This window comes from Rhyacophila brunnea, unplaced genomic scaffold, assembly GCF_057557595.1.
Source record: "Rhyacophila brunnea isolate RB1 unplaced genomic scaffold, BYU_Rbru_1.0 scaffold_17, whole genome shotgun sequence".
Classification (NCBI taxonomy): domain Eukaryota; kingdom Metazoa; phylum Arthropoda; class Insecta; order Trichoptera; family Rhyacophilidae; genus Rhyacophila; species Rhyacophila brunnea.
In genome coordinates, this window is record NW_028232827.1 from 37974182 (window position 1) to 37992950 (window position 18769).

The 18769-nt window shown below is 33.7% G+C and overlaps 2 protein-coding genes across 2 annotated transcripts; one reads left to right on the top strand and one right to left on the bottom strand.

The window, feature by feature from the left end:
- Positions 1–1764: 1764 nt before the first annotated feature.
- On the bottom strand, positions 1765–3942 carry LOC147074037 (B-cell receptor-associated protein 31). Its single transcript, XM_085944253.1, has one exon. It carries the CDS (start codon positions 3737–3739, stop codon positions 3035–3037), a length of 705 nt encoding a protein of 234 aa, XP_085800379.1. The 5' UTR covers positions 3740–3942; the 3' UTR covers positions 1765–3034.
- Positions 3943–4354: 412 nt separating this feature from the next.
- On the top strand, positions 4355–17665 carry DCTN2-p50 (dynactin subunit 2). The gene is made up of 8 exons (XM_085944689.1): positions 4355–4498; positions 4858–5060; positions 7107–7242; positions 8150–8256; positions 8598–8726; positions 9285–9513; positions 10797–10893; positions 16480–17665. The coding sequence occupies exons 1-8, from the start codon at positions 4463–4465 to the stop codon at positions 16659–16661; spliced, it is 1119 nt and encodes a 372-aa protein (XP_085800815.1). The 5' UTR covers positions 4355–4462; the 3' UTR covers positions 16662–17665.
- The last annotated feature ends 1104 nt before the right edge of the window (positions 17666–18769 follow it).

The window sequence follows — 18769 nt, forward strand, 5'->3', positions numbered from 1 at the left end:
CTCTGCTATATTCAGTATGATCGGGAAGGGCTTATTGTCTATTCTTGTAATGAACGGTCATGAATAAACAATCAGGGGTTTTCTTTATTATCGGTTTTTACACAGATTCAATGTGAGTAGCCATTAGTGCTGATTGCTTTCATTGTAAATAATACTTAAGTTTTAAATGTAATGTAAATTACTTATATCAATGCATTGTACGGGGCTAGATAAATCGTATTGTTTTTGAACAGTTATTCTTAGAATATCGAATGTGATTAGTTTTGTTTTTGAAAAAGGAATGTTGAGAAAAAATTTAGCTTTCCGTGCCAATAATGTTAAGAAACCTTCTTCCATAGAGATGGAGCTTAAACATATGAGATATGGTAAAAAATAACCATTAGGTTCATACAACTTGCAGACAGGCAGAAACTCACGCATTGTTTTTTTTAATACAAAAATGGCACGTATGTCAAACTGAAACTTGCTTCAATAATTTTTATAGGGTAATCACATAAAGCACCACCTGAAAGAAAATTCAACATCTTTGGTCCATTCAGCTTTCCGTCCAAAGTTTTTCTTTTCAAGTCTCAAGACGTTTTGTCTAAAATAAAAATTCCATCCAGAATCTAAGCTTAAACCTTTTTTCTTACTTTCACTTACAATCTTTTTTCCAGAAAATCTCACAAATTGAATTTATTCGTAGTGAATCAAGAATGTGTCCTTTAAAGTCATATTACAATTCTTCACATATCTAACGTAGCATGCATGCCCGACTGGCGAACGACAGGTATTTTTGTAGGCGGCGCATGATGCACATATTACTCAAATTAAAAAACAGACATGAACAAAGAAAGATATTGTTCAAAACTTAATTGTAATCCCGCATACTCTGTTGCGGCCCTTCAAATTTTGTTGTCATTCTGTCAGGTCTTAAATCATTGCGAATTCTTCTAAAAGAAATGTTTGCACTGCAGTTTTAAGATGACTATTTCTTATTTTATTTTACCAATTTTGTTCACAATTAAAAAAGTTTTATGTCGAGTGATATCCAACATAAAACATGCGGGAATAAACTCGATATGGAGTCTGACTCGATATAAGACCAGAAGAGTTTAAAGAAAAATCAGACACTATTGCATCATATCACCGAATGATACCCAACGATGTAAGTATGACACGTGGATACGCAACAAGTGGATACCGACCTTATGAGAGTGTTAAATTTCCTATATAACTTGCAAGGCGTTTGTTAATCGTAATATTATAAAATAATAAAAACATTATTATATATATGTCATTATATTATTATATTTCTCGGTTACATTATAATGATTTTTAGTACACAGTTCGAAGTTTCTTCAATCAAATAAAGTATAACTTCTAAATCAATTTCCCGCAGATATTAAAATATTGCGACATTATTTTTCAGACTTGCATAATTCAACAGAAACAAAAAAAAAAACAAAATTGTGAAATTAATAAAAAAAAATCCAAATACACACAATAAATACACCTACTTACTAAATAATATGAGTACAAAATTAATGAAAAGTTAGTGACACGACTTCACACCTTTTGTGTACACGTGTAGGGCTGTGATATTAAAAGAAAAACTACCAAAGAAGACTATCAATACTAATAATCCATATCTGCATTGATAGAAAGCACTTTAGCACAAATTAGCTATGTCTACATTTGATCACTTCATCTTCCACTTCACTTCAACTTTTTAATTCTGGTTTTAACACAGTAGTTTTCTGTATAATTTAAGTTGAAAGCGTGTTAACTGTCTACACTTAAAATGAAAAAAACATTAAATAGTTTTCAATTTCTAACAGGAAGCAATGTTGTTATCTTTTCATAACGCTGATTTAAATACAAAGATGTAATAATTATAGTATTATCGACTATTACACATTTTTCGCAGAATAATTATTATTTTGTTAACACTGACGTGATGTTGAAAAGAAGTCCATCGGTGATGGAGCTACGTGCGCTAGCACTTTCATCATGAAAAACGGCTATTTTGAAACCGGTTTGTGGCAGACAATGCGCAGACTACACATGCACTGCGATGCATTCATCTAGTGAATGAAAAAATGCTCCAATGTAGACAGGACTATAGAAGTATCAGTCAAAAATATTGACACTTTTTAACGGCCCTACACACGTGCACACCTTTTATTAACATTAAACACAATATTGAGCAAAAAAAAACTAAATTAAAAAATTTCAACCATACAAAAAAAGGGTAAATTAAATGAAGCCTTATCTGTATCATAGCCGTAAATAAAATATTCAACGTGTCCTCATCAGCTAGCCAGGAATATAATGAAGGCACATATCAGTCGACTAAAATTATTAACATATTATTATCTACCCTCATTCAATTAACAATATTTATATATCTTGTAAAAAAAGATTTTTTTGTTTTGTAAATCCAATTCACAATACGTTCCAAAAGCAATGTTAATAAAAAGTCAAATGATGCAAGTAATAGGTATAAGTGATAAAATGCATTGATAATAAATATAGATTAGATTAAACGAGTAATTGATGCTAAATGATTCAAATATTTATTTATATTTAGGTGTTCCTGTTTTCATTCTTACTTCAACCCAGCTTGAAAAGCTCCCAAATATAGTAATAGTGTATTATGAAGGTAATTATTACAAATGAAAAAAACGTTCTGCAATTAATATACTTTATAATAATATTATGATTGTGACGCAATCCTGTGTAAGAACTTGCAGTGACTAATAAAATTAGGCAGTATTTCAATATAATTTTATGTACATATTATAACAATCCCTTTGATTACAAACAATTTTAATGTGTGCTTTGAGAACTTTACTATTCCAATGTGCTTTTGTTATATCAGTGCGAGCAACTTAAAAAAAACTAATTCTATAACAATGGATAGTACGAGATGGTGAAGGTGTGGAAAGGACGAACAAAATTTAGTATTTTGTTATAAAAAAAACTTGGTAAATAGCCCCAAGTGGTAAAAGTATTCGTTAACAATCAAATCTTTTTCAATTCGAAAAGAAATCTAATCATCTTTTTTATCAACTGACGACGACGCGCTGATTGTAATCTTCTTCTGAAGTTTGCTGTAGTCTTCGGTGAGTCTGTCGTATTCCTTGTTCAAGCTTTCGGCTTGCGATTTCATGGCAGTCTTGTCCTTCTTTTCCTTGGCGAGTTCGTCTTGCATAAGAGAAAGTTTGGCTTTCAACGATGTGACCTCCCTGTCGTGGGCCTCGTTCGAATTGTTCTGGGCCGCCTCGCCGGCCCCCTTTTCGGCGATCAATGTCCTTGCGGCGGTCGTGGCGCTCTGTGCCTGACGCAAATTTGCCTCTGCCTGCGCCAATAAAGTCGCCTGCGCGGAAATCAAGGTCACCAATCGTCGGATCACCAGGCAGAGAAATAGAGAAAATCCGCAGATGTAGAAGTTCCTCTGGGCTCTGAACAGCCTCATGTTTTCTTGCATTTCGGTTTCCAAATGCTTGTGCGTGTCATGATCAGAAATGTCAGTGGAGTATTTCCTTATCTCTCGAATCGAGTCAAGCAAGAAAAGAGCCAAAACGGCCAACAGCATAATGAAATATACTGACCCTTGGGCATTTATATGCTGCAGAATTCTTGATTTGAAGATTCTTTGCCATCGTTTCGGACTGAATACCGGCAAAACCATTAACAAAACAACTCCGATCTCGATGTAGAGGAATGTCGCTATTATAGTCCATTGGAAACTCATCTTGGCTGCGGTTTGTTGTTCACTGTGTTAACTCTGAATAACTGGGAACACTTTGAAAAGTGTGTATAAATAAAATTTGAATCTGACGTGTACTTTTGAGTGAAGAATATCTTATGAAACACCAAAATGACTCAGAATAGCAAATAGATAGATGATTGAAGATCAAAGTGTGGCCGTGTGTGGATCACTTAAAAAATTCCGCGAACAGGTTTAGAATGGGATTATCAAAATCTCTTTGCCCTAATTATTTATTACAGTTATGATACGTACAACAATAAACTTTTGAATTATTTTTTTGGAGCTGTCAAAAATATTGTACGATTTTTTTATTAAAAGGGTCAGTAGGCATCTGATCTAGGTATGTACACCTATTCGTTGTCACATAAAATATTTCACACTCATAGGTATTTTGAATAAATTAATGAAATATAAGTTATGTTTGATGAAAAAATTACATTTCTTATAAATTTAACCAGCTGTAAAAATATTAGTAAGTTGTTAGTGGAAACTGTAAGTCAAATATAGAAAAACAAATAATAAATAGTAACAAGTATACATAATACCATTATTCAGTGTAGTCAATACTCAATGATTCAGTGTTACCAACAGCTACAATCCTATGTGTCAGACTGTCATACTTTGACAGATTCTAATTTCATTTTGTGATAAAAATTCATTTCCTAATAATATCACTAGTTTTTTATTAAAAATCTTTCAATAAACATGGCAGACCCGAAGTACGAAAATCTTCCAGGAATTGTAAGTATTCGCAGTTTCAATAATTCTGCGTTTTCCCTGAAAATTCCCTGCAAAATCCCTGCTGGGTGTTAGCAAGTATGGCGATTTAACGAAATAAAGTCTGCAATTCACTATCAAATGCTGAACCGGCACTTCAAGTCAATGTGATGACATCTTCACTCCGCTACTGTAAGCTCCCACTGCCACCCTTGGCCTCATGGATGCAATCGCCCCACTTTCATTTGCGAGACGACAGGATATTCAACAACGCGTGTAATTCATAGTTGCACCGTATGCCATTTAATCACATAGCATCGTACTGAAAAGACTTCCTCTCATTTGGTAATGCCCTTCAACAGCTGCTTTGTGATGTTTTACAGGCTTATGACCAGCCCGACATCTACGAATCGGCTGATTTGCCGGAGGCCGATCAGCAAGAAGAGAATTCGGAAGAAGAGAATGAATGCATCGAAAAGATGCGCATCACCATGAGTGACTCCTTCACCAAGTTCAAAGGAAAGCAGATCGCCGGGAGCGTTGATTTCTCCGACAGGATCAGTCCAAGGATACGCACCGGTTATAAGTAAGCTTAAAACTTACAACTTATTAAATTACAATCATACTAATATGACTTAAGTGACTTTTTACCCATTATGCCACCGTCAATCGGTGATATTATTACTTTTTTAAACCGTACCAAATATAATATAATAGAAGATTATTCGTTGAATAATTTTTTTTTTTTTTTTTTCCCGACCATGTCAGATCCTAATAGGATCATATGGGCCTCCACAGAGTAGAGGTTTTGTATTAACAGATTTTGTTTTTTACGAGAAATGGATGTCAGCCACTTGCTCAACCTATTAGGTCCATACCCTGACTCACACACAAATTGAAAAAACAATATGTGTATTTGCCAGACCCAGGATTTGAACCTGGGACCCACGGCGTGATAGTCCAACGCGTAAGCCGCTCGGCCACCGTGGGTGTGACCTGGGACCCACGGCGTGATAGTCCAACGCGTAAGCCGCTCGGCCACCGTGGGTGTGGATGAATGGGTGAATAAAAAAAATAGTTAACCAAAAATTATGAGCAAGTTCAAATAGGTTACAACAAAAAATCTTGAAGTGATCCGTGACGTTGATTAGTACTTAATTAATGTAATACCTACTTTGATAATACAAAAGCCGATCGCCAATAGCAACTCAATTTGAAAAGCGCTTCAGAGAGTATTAAGAGCCATTAGTTAAAATTTGTCGCAATTAAGTATGGCGCCTATAGCATAGTGGTCTATGTGCATAGGCGCGAAACCCGAGAGATGCTGGTTCATTTCTGCTAGGGTGTCTTACTTTTTTCAAAAAAGATTTTTTCTATTGGTTATAATATATTTTATTTGTATTTGTATTTTATAATGTATTTTGAAAATTATGTATGTTATATTATAATAGAAGGTTTAAAAATGCTAGATTATGTTAGTAATGTCATTTACGTTAATTGATCATAAAGCGGATTGCCTCCTAATTGGTGAAATTTGAAGTCTTCTTCTCCCAGACATGAGTTCGAGTTGCACTTGGTCCAACCTTTTTTCTAATAATATGTATGTTTCTGAGGTTTTTTAAAATCAGTGATAGTAAAAAAGAATGCAGTAAACTCCTGATTATCTGGGCTAATGATGGTGATAAAGCGACATGGAGAATCCGAACCATTAATGTTTATTTCGTTATAAAATACCATTACATATTAAGTACAGTGGAACCCAATTTTACATGCCCGGAATTCACATTTATAGTATTGTATAAATACATTTTTGCTGGGAGAGGTTAAAAATCTATTGAGTTATGTTATAATTATATTTTAAATTTTATTGTTGAACTATAATATTATATGTACACACAAAATACTAGTACAGTACTCTCTCTAAGTGTCCAATTAGTGAAAGTATTTCGTAAAATAGTTTTTTTTTTGAGAAATTTGTACTAGCAAATTACGGTTTTATTTATAATCAAAATCAAGTATTTACTAAATTATACATATTTATAAACTAAGTTTATTAACTAGATATTCAAAAATATACTAAAAATTCAGCGAGGCAGATATTCTTGAATGGCTTAGGATTCCTGGCTTTCCCTATGACCAAAACCTTCAGTTTGTGTGTCCCGATTGCATTGGAGCAGGGCATAATTGTGATGCGGTCCTTGAGCACTTTCCTCCCTGGTACATTACTTTCTTCGCGATGAATGTACGTTTTACGAAGGAGAAGTTTCCAAAATAAACCCGTCTCATCTGCATTGTATACTTGTACGCAGCAGACTACTGAATTTGACAATCGAATACCGGCGAATTTTAGAGCTTGATTTTGTGCTGTCAACTAGTAAAAATAATGGCGGATTATAGTAGTTGTCGGATAATCGAACGGCGGATTACTGAAAGTGTACTGTATATAATATTGCTGGATGGGAATGTAGAATATGATTTTATGTATTATGTAGATTTTTTGTATGTTCGTTTTATTGACTTTGAAGAACTAAACTGGTTTTACATAAAATTTCGGTTTTTATGAAAAGAAAATATCCCAGAGTGCATTCTATGTCTTGCTTATTTAGTTAATTTGTCAATGGTATTTGTGAAGATGTGGAGAGTGGGAGCTGGCGGCAGAGAGCGAGGCTGAAAGTCCTCAGCAGAGGTACCAGAGACTGCGCTGTGAGACGACCGAACTGCTTGAGCAACTACTCGTCATGCAGGAGAAGAGTCCTGAAGATGAAAAGGTACTACTTCTTATTGTAACCAGAGCCGGAAATAGAACCGGAACCATACCCTGAGAACCCCATAATAATTTTGGAACCGGAACTGGAACGCATGATTATAAATATTGAGGACCCCAAACCGAAACCTGCCAAAAATGACAGGGATTCCATTGGTTTTTTAATTTACAATTTCATTCTATTGATATTTCATAATATTCATATCATGAAATACTTCATACTGGAGCCAGTTATATCAAAAAATATTAATTAATATGTTCTACATATTCCTACATAATGTTTAACCAAGTTTTTTTTTTACTACATTACTCGTTTAATGCCTACAAATTGAAGTCTCCGCATGGTCCACCTTAATAATTAGTATAGACGACTTATTGAGTTATATAAAAATCCATAAGATGTCTACTAGGTACTATAAATAGTGGAACAACTTTTACTTGAAACTGTGTAGATTGCGATTTATTCTACTGCGCACGAATTATTGTCACCGTTATTATTTCCGACTGCTCTTACATGAAGCCTATTACATTGTTTTCTCTCACTCAGCGTCGCTATAACTATGTCGTATTTTCTGTCAAAACTATCGAACTTGTTGTGTGGTATATTTATATAACTGTTATAACATAATTATTATGAGAATTATGTCGAGATGCGTGACACGATCGTGAATGATTTCTTTGTGCATTGAATTTAGCACACATATTTCAAATGAAAAACAACAGCATATTTATTTCGCATGTTTGTACGTGTACCGAACCGAAAAAGCCGATATTTTATTGTTCAGCTCGGTTTTCGTTCTGACAAAAATAACGGTTTTTCCGGTTTTTGGTTCAGTTCCGGTTCGAAGCCCTGGTTTTTACAATGTTTTGAATTTAACTTTTTTTTACGTATTTATGTCCTATTTTTCTAGCAAAGCCTTAAAAAGATGGCATCGCAAGTGTCGTCAACGAAGCAGATCTTAGATGAACTCAACTTTGATGAGAGTAGCGAGAATGACCCGCAGGCCGACAAACTCAAGTAAGAAAATTCTCTTCTTCTTCATTCTACACACATTAGTACCTCACTTAACACACTAGATGCGTTCCAAGATTTTACTTTGTTTATATTTTATTTTATTTCTTACAACAGTGATTGACCAATGTGGCACAATCCATAATTGTAAAAGTGCAAGATGTGTAATAATTATAAATAGTTAAATAAAACAAAAATTACATTAACTCATTTTGTGCCAACACCACGACTGGCGCGTTTGGAGTACTTTGCCATTAGATATAATTAACGTGTTATTTAAATTTGGTAATTAAAAGGTCAGCAGTAATTGTGTTTATGTATTTGAATGAATGTTTTTTCTCTTTTAGAAAACTTTTAAATCATGCCGGGCTAAAAGAAAGCAGTGAGAAGGGTCAAACAGCCACTACACTTATCAAGTTGAGACCTGACTCCACCGTCCTTGCCCAGACAACTCGACTCGCTCGACTTGAACACAGGTAAAAACTTTATTGTCGGGTTCTCCCCTCTCCCCGCGCAAGAGTTGAACTATTTGATTAATGTTAACGGTTGGAACAAAGCCATATGACTTATAAATTTCTATGAATATTACCGCTAATTTCTTCTCCTATCGAAGGTTGGCAATGAATTTGTGGTAGGTACACCCTTCAGGCCATATCCGAAGAGGGGCTCATGGTTTCAAGTCGTACCAGATCCCCAACACCTTGAACATTGAGCCACTTGCGTAGGTTGTGCAGACAAGCGATTCTCCTACATACCCCTTGCACTACGAGTAGGAGTAAATTATTCTTCTTACAGAAAATACGGCCAAAGTATGCAGCTTTCCAGCACTTGATATAAGATTTACTATATATTACTAATACTAACTGACCTGTCTTAAAAGTGTGATCAAGCCATTAGAGGTGTGCCGGGCCACGTTGAATATAGATGGCACTACAACATGGAGACCGGAGAGGTAGATATTCAATAGCATAAATAAAAATGTACCAAAGAATACCTATATAAATAATATGTTGTTTTGTTACCCGAAACGATAGGTTACACCTTCTAGAGTCTACAGTAGGACCATCTCCCGAAAGGCTAGAGAGGTTATCGGGCGAAGAGAGTGTGGGTGGACTGATAGCAGTGGCGGCAAACCTTTCGTCTCGAGCCGCCGCTTTGCAGTCGACGAACCTGGATGCTGCCGAACAACGTCTGGCTCGATTACTTCCTGCGATGGACGCCATCAAAGCTGCGTCTCCCGCCAATCCTGAAAGAGATGCGCAGGTTTGTTGCCATCTCAACTACAGTTATCAATACTGGTTTGTTACTCTCTATGTGAATGTGGAAACTAATCCATAGATTGAACAAGCAAGGCGTGTTTTTCTAAAAATGAGAATTACCGTGTAGAATAGACTGTGGACAGATGCCTTAAGGGCCCAGGTGGTGTACAATAGTCAAAATGATTAGTTTAAGGTCTCTAAAAGAGTATATTGTTATGTCGATAAAATGAAAATAAACGCACCCGTTTACTGCTGATTTTTGCTGGCATTAGTCATTGTGTGGCACTTATAGACCTCATAAAATATTATGTAATCGCTGTTATTACTATATTTTTATGAACGGCCAGCCGTGTTCTCAGTATTGAATGTTTTAAATTCGGCAAACAGATATTTAAAAATAAAAACCGGAGAAGGAATAAAATCAAAACATTTCAAATTTATTTATTTTACATATAATGAACATGACAAATTATAAATTCAAAGCGTTCACGACATGACATAAAGTAAGTGTTGACAATTTTTCAAATAAAAATACAGGGTAATATGAGTAAATAATAAAATCCTATAAAACAACGTCCACCTAAATTCACCCTCACGTAGAGTGGAATATATCAATATACAATGCGATTTGATTAAACATAGTTATTTCCCTCCCAATTGGCATTACTAATGGCAGGATAGTTCTGCTCCTTAGGAGAACGAACAACGGATGCCTTCGATTCCTAAGGAGACACACAAGCCAATACCATCAAGAATGGCAGTTTCCAGTTCCGTGAATATTGGAACAATACCAAATCTTACACGAGTCATGGATACGTGCATCTTAAAATTCATCAAAAAATGGCAAAATATGGCAATTCCAATATTCACAAAGGGCTGTAGTGATTTTTTAAATATAAATATTTAATAATACTTTATGTTTTTTGTAATCGTGTTTAAGCAAAAAAGATCAGTGTTAAAAAAGAATGAATGAATATGAAAGAATGGACTTTGAGATATAATTATTACATAGATAATGGCAAATATACAATGCAAAATATTATGATGTAATTTTAAACGATATCGTTTACAATAATACCCATTTAGTATTATTGTGACCGAGCTAAGCTCTGAAGGATATCACTCAAAATTCTTAATTGTAAACCTATACAGGGCGGGCATGTGGGCCCTAAAAGGATTGCAGAAAGATGGCAAATATATTTTTACTGTCACTCATATTTCACATGGATAATATTTAGACAGAATTTTACACTAGGTACCTACTATTATTTTATTTTGTGTTTTCAGATCAACGATCTGTATGACATGGTGAAGAAAACAGAAGGAATTTCTTATACCCAAATCTTGGAAAGAATGCAGGCTCTGGAAGCATTACACAAACAAGGTATACATTTTTATTATAAATATTGGACTGTGATATACCTCTCCGTAAGAAACATTAATTATATTATTGAATTAAATGGGTTTTCTAGCAATTGAAGGGTAAGCGGAAAGAAAGATCATTGTCCACAAAAATTGCAAAATGAGTTAATGATGCCATCTTGTGAAGAATTTTGTAACCTATTAGATGGCATACTTGGAAAAAATAATAAAAATCATTGTCCAAACACTGACTGACGTCAGAAAGAAAACATTGAAATTCAAAATAAAGATCATTATAGTAAAATCTCGTTAATACGACTTCCATGGGACCGAAAATCGAAAAAAAAATCGAATTACGAATTACGAAATGTATGGGAGACAAATATTAAAATTTTGAAAAATAAAAAAATTTTCTTTTCATTAATTTCGTTTCTGATGATAGATGTGCCTACCGAATTGGGTCATAAAATGTCAGGATTATTTTTATCACCATCATAAAATAAGTCATTTTTGATATTTTAACCCTTTATAGGGCAAAGCATTTTTTTCTTCATTTCAAACCGATCTCTAGCATTTAACACACAGATATTTAATATCTTAAGACAATTTCAATATAAAAATAAAAAATATCTATCAGAAATTTGGAAAAACTATAATTTATGGTGGTTTTTTTATCAACCAGTGCCCATTCAGGTGTGTTTTTTTTTTTTGATTTTTTGATATATTTTTTTCAAATAAAACAAATAAATAATGGTTGTACATATCGACCCTTAATCGGCAGAACAACGTAAGCGACAATTCATAAATTTTACAGGAGAAGGTTTTTTTTAAATTATTTCCGTAATTAGTTCCAAAAATGAATTCTGTTAATGTAGTTAATAATAATTGGCTACTGCCTATACGGAAATTATAAAACAATTGCATTAGTGCTTTTAGTTTTCGAGATAGTGGCGGTAACGCTGTTTTGCTTATGTCTATGACACGATATTTTTTCCAGGCATGTCGCTTACGCTATTTGGCGTAGTCGTTTTTATTTATAAATTTCATGCTAATTATCACCACAGGGCATTACTAATTAAGTATTAAAATAAATAACATAAGCACCCATTTATTTTACGAAAGGGGACGTTGTTAAATAAATTAAAAATATTTTGACTTTTTAAATTAATATTTTTGCTTGTAGATACTTATTCACATATAGGTAAAATAAAAATAAATGATTGGTATTTTTAAGGTTTCGCTTATATTATTAATATTATCAGGTATTGTTATTTTTCAAATTGAAATAGGTACGTATCTACTCGTACATAATTAAATATGGGGACCTACTAATTATGATAAAATAAAATTGTAATGAACTATTCAGTTTTACAAAAAAATTATTGTCCCACATTTTTTAAGCAGTAATCGCTGTATTATCCTCATTCACATCTTCCTGATCGGATTCCGGTAAAGTATCTTCCACTGATAATCCATGTGGCAGTTTCATAAACTCATCCGTCATCTCTGAGGGATATTACATTTAACACAGAGACTTTTATACTGTTACTCGTTATACTGGATTTCCGATATTGGTGATTTAGCACTATACAGCAAGGGTGGCTGCGCTTAAAGCATCACAGCACTTGATCGGGATCTGATGACATTTTCTAGGTCTAAGTGTGAGGCCTCAGTGCCAGCGTTCGGCGCAGCGTTGAGCGTTCTGCGCAACTCAAACGTATAACCGTATAAATGTATAACCAAAAAAAGACATTGTCTACGAACATTTTCACATTTGAACTTTGAAGGAATGCAAGTAGCAGCGAAAGATTTCCAGTCACGGAATTCTGCATATGACATGATGACCTAGCGTTGGAAATAATGGTGGGTCATTTTGATAGTGCCCAAACTACTATATAAATGACTCAATTGTCGCATGAATGGAATCGACCGGCATCGTAGTACGACCAGTGGGTCTATTCTATACTTATCGACCGCTAAAGTGATACGATATTATCAAACTTAGGGTAGGTTTATATAAAAGTGTTAGTACTTATTGCAACAATTATAATCAACGTATTGTAATTGTTACAATAAGTGCTAATTCTATAATACAAACCTACTCTAAGTTTGATAATATTTATCACTTTATCACTTTAGCGGTCGATAAATACAGAATAGACCCACTGGTAATAGAAAATGTATTTCTATCAATTCAATGAAAGTTGAATTTTTCATAAAATAAGATAGCATACCCAGTGTTGCCCGGTTCTTATTCTGACCAATCACAGTATAATAATTCCTTGATTTTTTTCCCGCTTTGTCAGGTCTGTCCAAAGATTTGTGCATGATTGCTGAGATCTCATTACTGCCACGTTTACCATCAGTTTCACCCCATAAAAAGCAGTATCCATTATTTGTTCCACTTTCGTAGATACTTTCATTATAGTATGCGTATTTCGACTAGGGAGTGTTTAGCACCTTCTCGAGGTCAAAACTTGCGCACAAAATGTCATTGTGATTTTTACTTTTGGCCAGATCATTAAAGAACATCTCCTTGCATTTATCCTTTACGGTAAGGGGACATTTGTAAGTATCCGTTTCAATTAGCCGAAGTCTCTCGTCACCAGACATATTTGTTACTTTCTCGCAAAAAGAACACTATTATCTTTTTTGGTAGATGAAAACCCAAGTTGAATTTACTGTCTATTAAATACGTTTCTGAAAACATTCCGAATCACGACATTAGTGGATTCATTCAAAGAATCCAAATTTTCAGTATAAATTTTATACTTATACATTTTTAACATTTCAAAAATCAGTACAATCAAAATCAGACAGTAGTGAGATGTAACGGCGGGTAATTATTGTTTAATAAACTCTATTACCAGGTTTATTTTATATCAGCCAGTTTTACTGGACGGCGCGAGCTTTGCTCCCAAATCGGTTTTCGCACAACTCACTACCAGACGGACCACCGTATAAACCGTACCGTAGCTTACACTATCAAATAACGTCGGTTACGTTGTTTTGCTCTACTTTATAATGCGATACAAGTTCAAACGCTAAAAGGCACAGACCCTAAAAAAATGTCACGCGATTGAGATCGGGCTCTAATATTTTTGTCACTTATGCGCTAGGTGATATTGAACAGTTCTCCATTTAAAACGCAATTTACCAAAAAGTGTCGCTTACGTTGTTCTGCCGATTAAGGGTCGATATTATTTATTTAATCATAAGAAAAGTTACAATTATTTTTTTATTTTTTTACACCCATTTACGTAATACTTTTCAAAACATAGTATGCAAAGCGGTACGTTACATTGCTTACAAAAATAAGATATGCGTTTTGGCTCTCTAGCCATACTACAATAAGCACATCGACAGCTCTTTTTCTTAAATTTACTGAACTGAAACAAAAATAAAACATATTATCGTAACAGTACCTACCGACCTATAACATTACCATATTACGAAATGACCGAGAAGTATGATGGGGGAGGCCTTCATCCAGCAGTGGATAGACCCCAGCTGATGATGATGTTACTATTTCAGTCAAATATAATACAATACAAACCAATGAAAGTTGCGATATTGATAGTAATTTAGTACTTTAGCATTCAATTGATGTCACAACTAACAAAAAAACACCATTTCTTCGCGGATATTTTGAAAACTTTTCCGATCCCAAATATTTTGAGTAAAACTAAAATATATTTATGATAGTATACTATAATCACAATAAAACATAGCCATACACAGCTGCCTTAGCCGCTTTTTTATTTTTAAAATAATTCTAGAAGTCAGCCGTGCAAATTGCAAATTTGAGGTTATGTACTTCCCGCTTGGCAAAAGAATGATGAAACAAGTACTCTATCACAATATATTTGTAAAAAATATAATGTAAATCGATAAATAAATGCACATTAAATACTTATGTACATACCTTTTTTCACAACACATAATATAAATGGCAACAAAATGACTTGCAAAGTCAAGTGTCACTCGCGAATTCGTCGAGTCGCGACCGCAAACGCGCAATGGCTGATACATCGACCAATCGTCGAAATAGTGTTTTGCGAGCGATTGACGTACACTTCATATTATATGGTTTATTTCATAGCCAGAGAACGTTCTCGACAACGTCTTGACGCACTAAGGTTGATATTTCCATATTTAGTGTATGACTTATAGCTCATAAATGAGGTGGTCGATAAATAAACCGTTTTCGGCCTTTGCCCTATAAAGGGTTAAGAAAAGTCTGTCACAATTTTCAATGACTAGCTCATGAAATAGTGTACTTTATTACGATTTATTGAATATTTTTATATGCGAATTACCAAATTCGAATTAAAGGTATGGTTTTATATGAGAATAATGTTCAAGGGACTTTTTTTTCGGGAAAATTTTGAATTACGGCGAATTTTGAATTATCAGTGTTCTTACTAACGGGGTTTTACTGTATCACAAACATTTGACAGAATACCTATTTATAATATACATTTTTCTTAGCAAAACTATATTTAACTATAGTGGTTTGTAATTGTAATTAATATTAAATTGACATGTAAGATAACTTTTAATTTAAGTTTAAAAAGTTATATAACAACGAAGATATTAAGTTTTTTCACTTTATCTCAAAACTGAGTTAATGTGACTTTTTTCCGCTTACCCTTCAATTGTGATTCCACTCATTTTTCTTTTGCGTAATGCGTCGATTCTTTCCGCTTTCCGATTGTCATTTTTTTTCTTCTTAGTCCATGTCTGTCGGTGGTGAAGAGTGGAGGTAGGGTGTTGATATCCGACATAAATAGTGCTCACTACTTTGTCAGTCATACTTATTTGTTTTCATTGAACTAAGAATAGACGCCCGAATTCTAATTCTAAGAATAGAATTCACGCCCACGGTGGCCGCGCGGCATAAGCGTTGGACTATAAAGCCGTGGGTCCCAGGTTCGAATCCTGGGTCTGGCAAGTACACATATTGTTTTTCAATTTGTGTGTGTCAGGGTATGGACCTAATTAGGTTGAGCAAGTGGCTGACATCCATTTCTCGTAAAAAACAAAAATCTGTCAATACAAACCTCCACTCTGTGGAGGCCCATATGATCCTATCAGGATCGGACATGGTCCAAAGAATAGATATTGCAGATGGTGTTGATTAGTTTTTAAAATTTAATTAAACACTGCCTAACCAAACAATAATATAAAAAATATTCTTCTATCTATAAAATGACTCAATTTATATATGAATTAATGGCATAAACCGTATTAACATAAGATTAATTATTTTTTTAACGAATAATTCACAAGATTTAAGAATGTAATATTCGAAGTATTGAACATACATAATTTTGAAATCGCGAGAAAGATAAGATAGCTAGTTAAGATATATTAAGAACACCACTACACATTTATGTACTGACACGGGCGCGAAACCCAAAAGATGCCGGTTCGATTTCTGCGGGGTGTCTTACTTTTTTCAAAAAGATTTTTTCTATTGGTTATAATACATTTTCTCGGAAGTGTTTCCAAAATAATTATCTATGTTCAATAATTAACTTTACTTTCAAATGAGTAAATATATGAGTTTAGATGAGAGATATTAACAAATTAATCTTTGTTTTAGCGAGCGATTTCGGAAAATCTATGGGTGAGTTGGAATCTCTACAGACAACGATCACGGCCGGCGTTCAGAACAACAAAGCCCTGCTGCAGGGCGTCCAAGAAGTCTTTGCGCACAATCTCGAACACATCCAGAAGGAGATCAAGAAACTCGACGAGAAGATGACCAAACTGGCCAAGAAATAGCTACCGTACTCGCACATTATAAGTTAGATACTATCGTTTAGTATTAATTATTTTTATTCAAGAGGTAGCAAAGAATATGACTTCAACTTTTATTTGTGAACTGTGGCTTGGTGCTTTCAGTTGGCAATGGGGAAATTGAAGCAATGTAGATTTTTTTTATTACATAACAGTAATTTATTGAATTTACAGTATAATGATTGTGTAATAATGGAAAGGAATATGTATAGTTACAATAGTTATTGTAACAACATTTCAAAATAAGATGTAACTATTTTTAATCAAGTATAAACAGTAGACGTAGAACGCCTGTCTCTGAAGTCAAAATCCTACTTCAAAAATTGCTTTTTTAAAGTGTATGTGATTCAGAATAGGGACCCGATGGATTGAGCAAATGGCTACTCACAATTCCTTGTAAAAATCTGTTTATATCCTTCATCAACAGATTTTTTACTGTATTCAATACATAACACATTAATATACATACCTGGTTCTGTATATTTTAAAAATTGTTTTTGTAAAATTCTAATTGATTTAAGTTTTCAATTGTTTTTAGCGATCTTTCAGCATTTTCAGGCACTATACATCTGTGGAAATTATACAACTGACACATATTTTAGTTGCGTACTGCTTGTATATTAAATTTCAAGCATTAAATTCAAATTTCATCAAGTAACTTCATTCTTTTATGAGATGAAGTTGTTCCTTGTGTTCTATTTACTTCACAATCTATAACCATGCCCAGTTTAGATATTTGTCTCTTTAGTTACCTCTTACATGCTAAATTTAAATTATTTTATATTGTATACTCACTCATAAATAATATTATTATAATCGGCAACATAATTTTTTTATCAACGCTTATTGTACTCAAAATGTATTGATTCCATTTTCATATCTTTGTTTTAAAAACTTATACATATTGTAGTTATTGCTATACCCAAATAAATAAACACATTTCCAAATATTTATTTCTGGTTGTATGAACAGCCATCAATGTATTTATACAAAATCATGTCAGTTTTTTGAAACCATAGACAATATTGAGCATATTTGAATGTGTACAGACCTACAAACTTATCTGAAGAATGGGATGGGGGAGCCACTGTCGAAAACTACCCAATCAAAACTCGCAACTGGACAGAATCTGACATTCAAATGACATTTTCAAAATGGCGTCCATATGGTAGTTCGTAGTTCCATTTTTGGCCATTATTTAGTTAAGTTTGTAGGTCTGTACTTTACCTTTGTGTTTGTGTTGCTACTATTCAAATAAAATGTGTACATAATAATATATTAATCCAGGATTCTAAAATAAAGCCTTAATAGTATTTAATCCAATTGCTTATAGCTTTATAACAAATTGAATAATTTATTTTATTATATTGGCAGCTAAAGGATCCTTTTGTGACATCATTTCATATTTATATAATGCATCATTGTCTGATTGTAGACCTAAAATATTTTATTGGATTGATTAGTAAAATAATATTAATAAGGTGATTCACAAAAGAGATCTATGTAATTTTGCCCATCATACATATGAACTGCAACTGTCTTATAATAAAATTAGCTTACTACAATATAATAATATGATACAACTGCTTTTCTTATAATATATTGAATGTCTTCTATCAAAACAAGAAGCAAATAAAACACGAATTATATTATGGTGCATGTCGCTGACTATCACGTAATGTCACAGTAAGCTGCCGCTATGGGAAAAAAGTGTGTAATGTCGTTTTTGTTGGTGTTTAAATTGTTATCAGACTGATGCTCCCACCCCGTAGCACGTTTTGAACCTTTAAACTAACATTATCAGTTAGCAAAATCTGCCGAAATCACCAGAACAACAATGAGGTCACCTCACGTTGAGCTGCACTGCATCGACACCTGGATGACTCAATGAACGTTTTTGTCATCTTCTACATGCCTACACTTTTCGATTGTCATGTTAAAATCACATTTTTTTGTTTTTAGCGGTTGGCACTATGTATCTTCTATAAGAATGTTGTCTATGGTACAATATTATCTATGTATGTCATGTCGCAAGTAATTTTAACGTACGCACACGTAGAAACTGTTAAAATAATTGAAATTAGCATGAATAA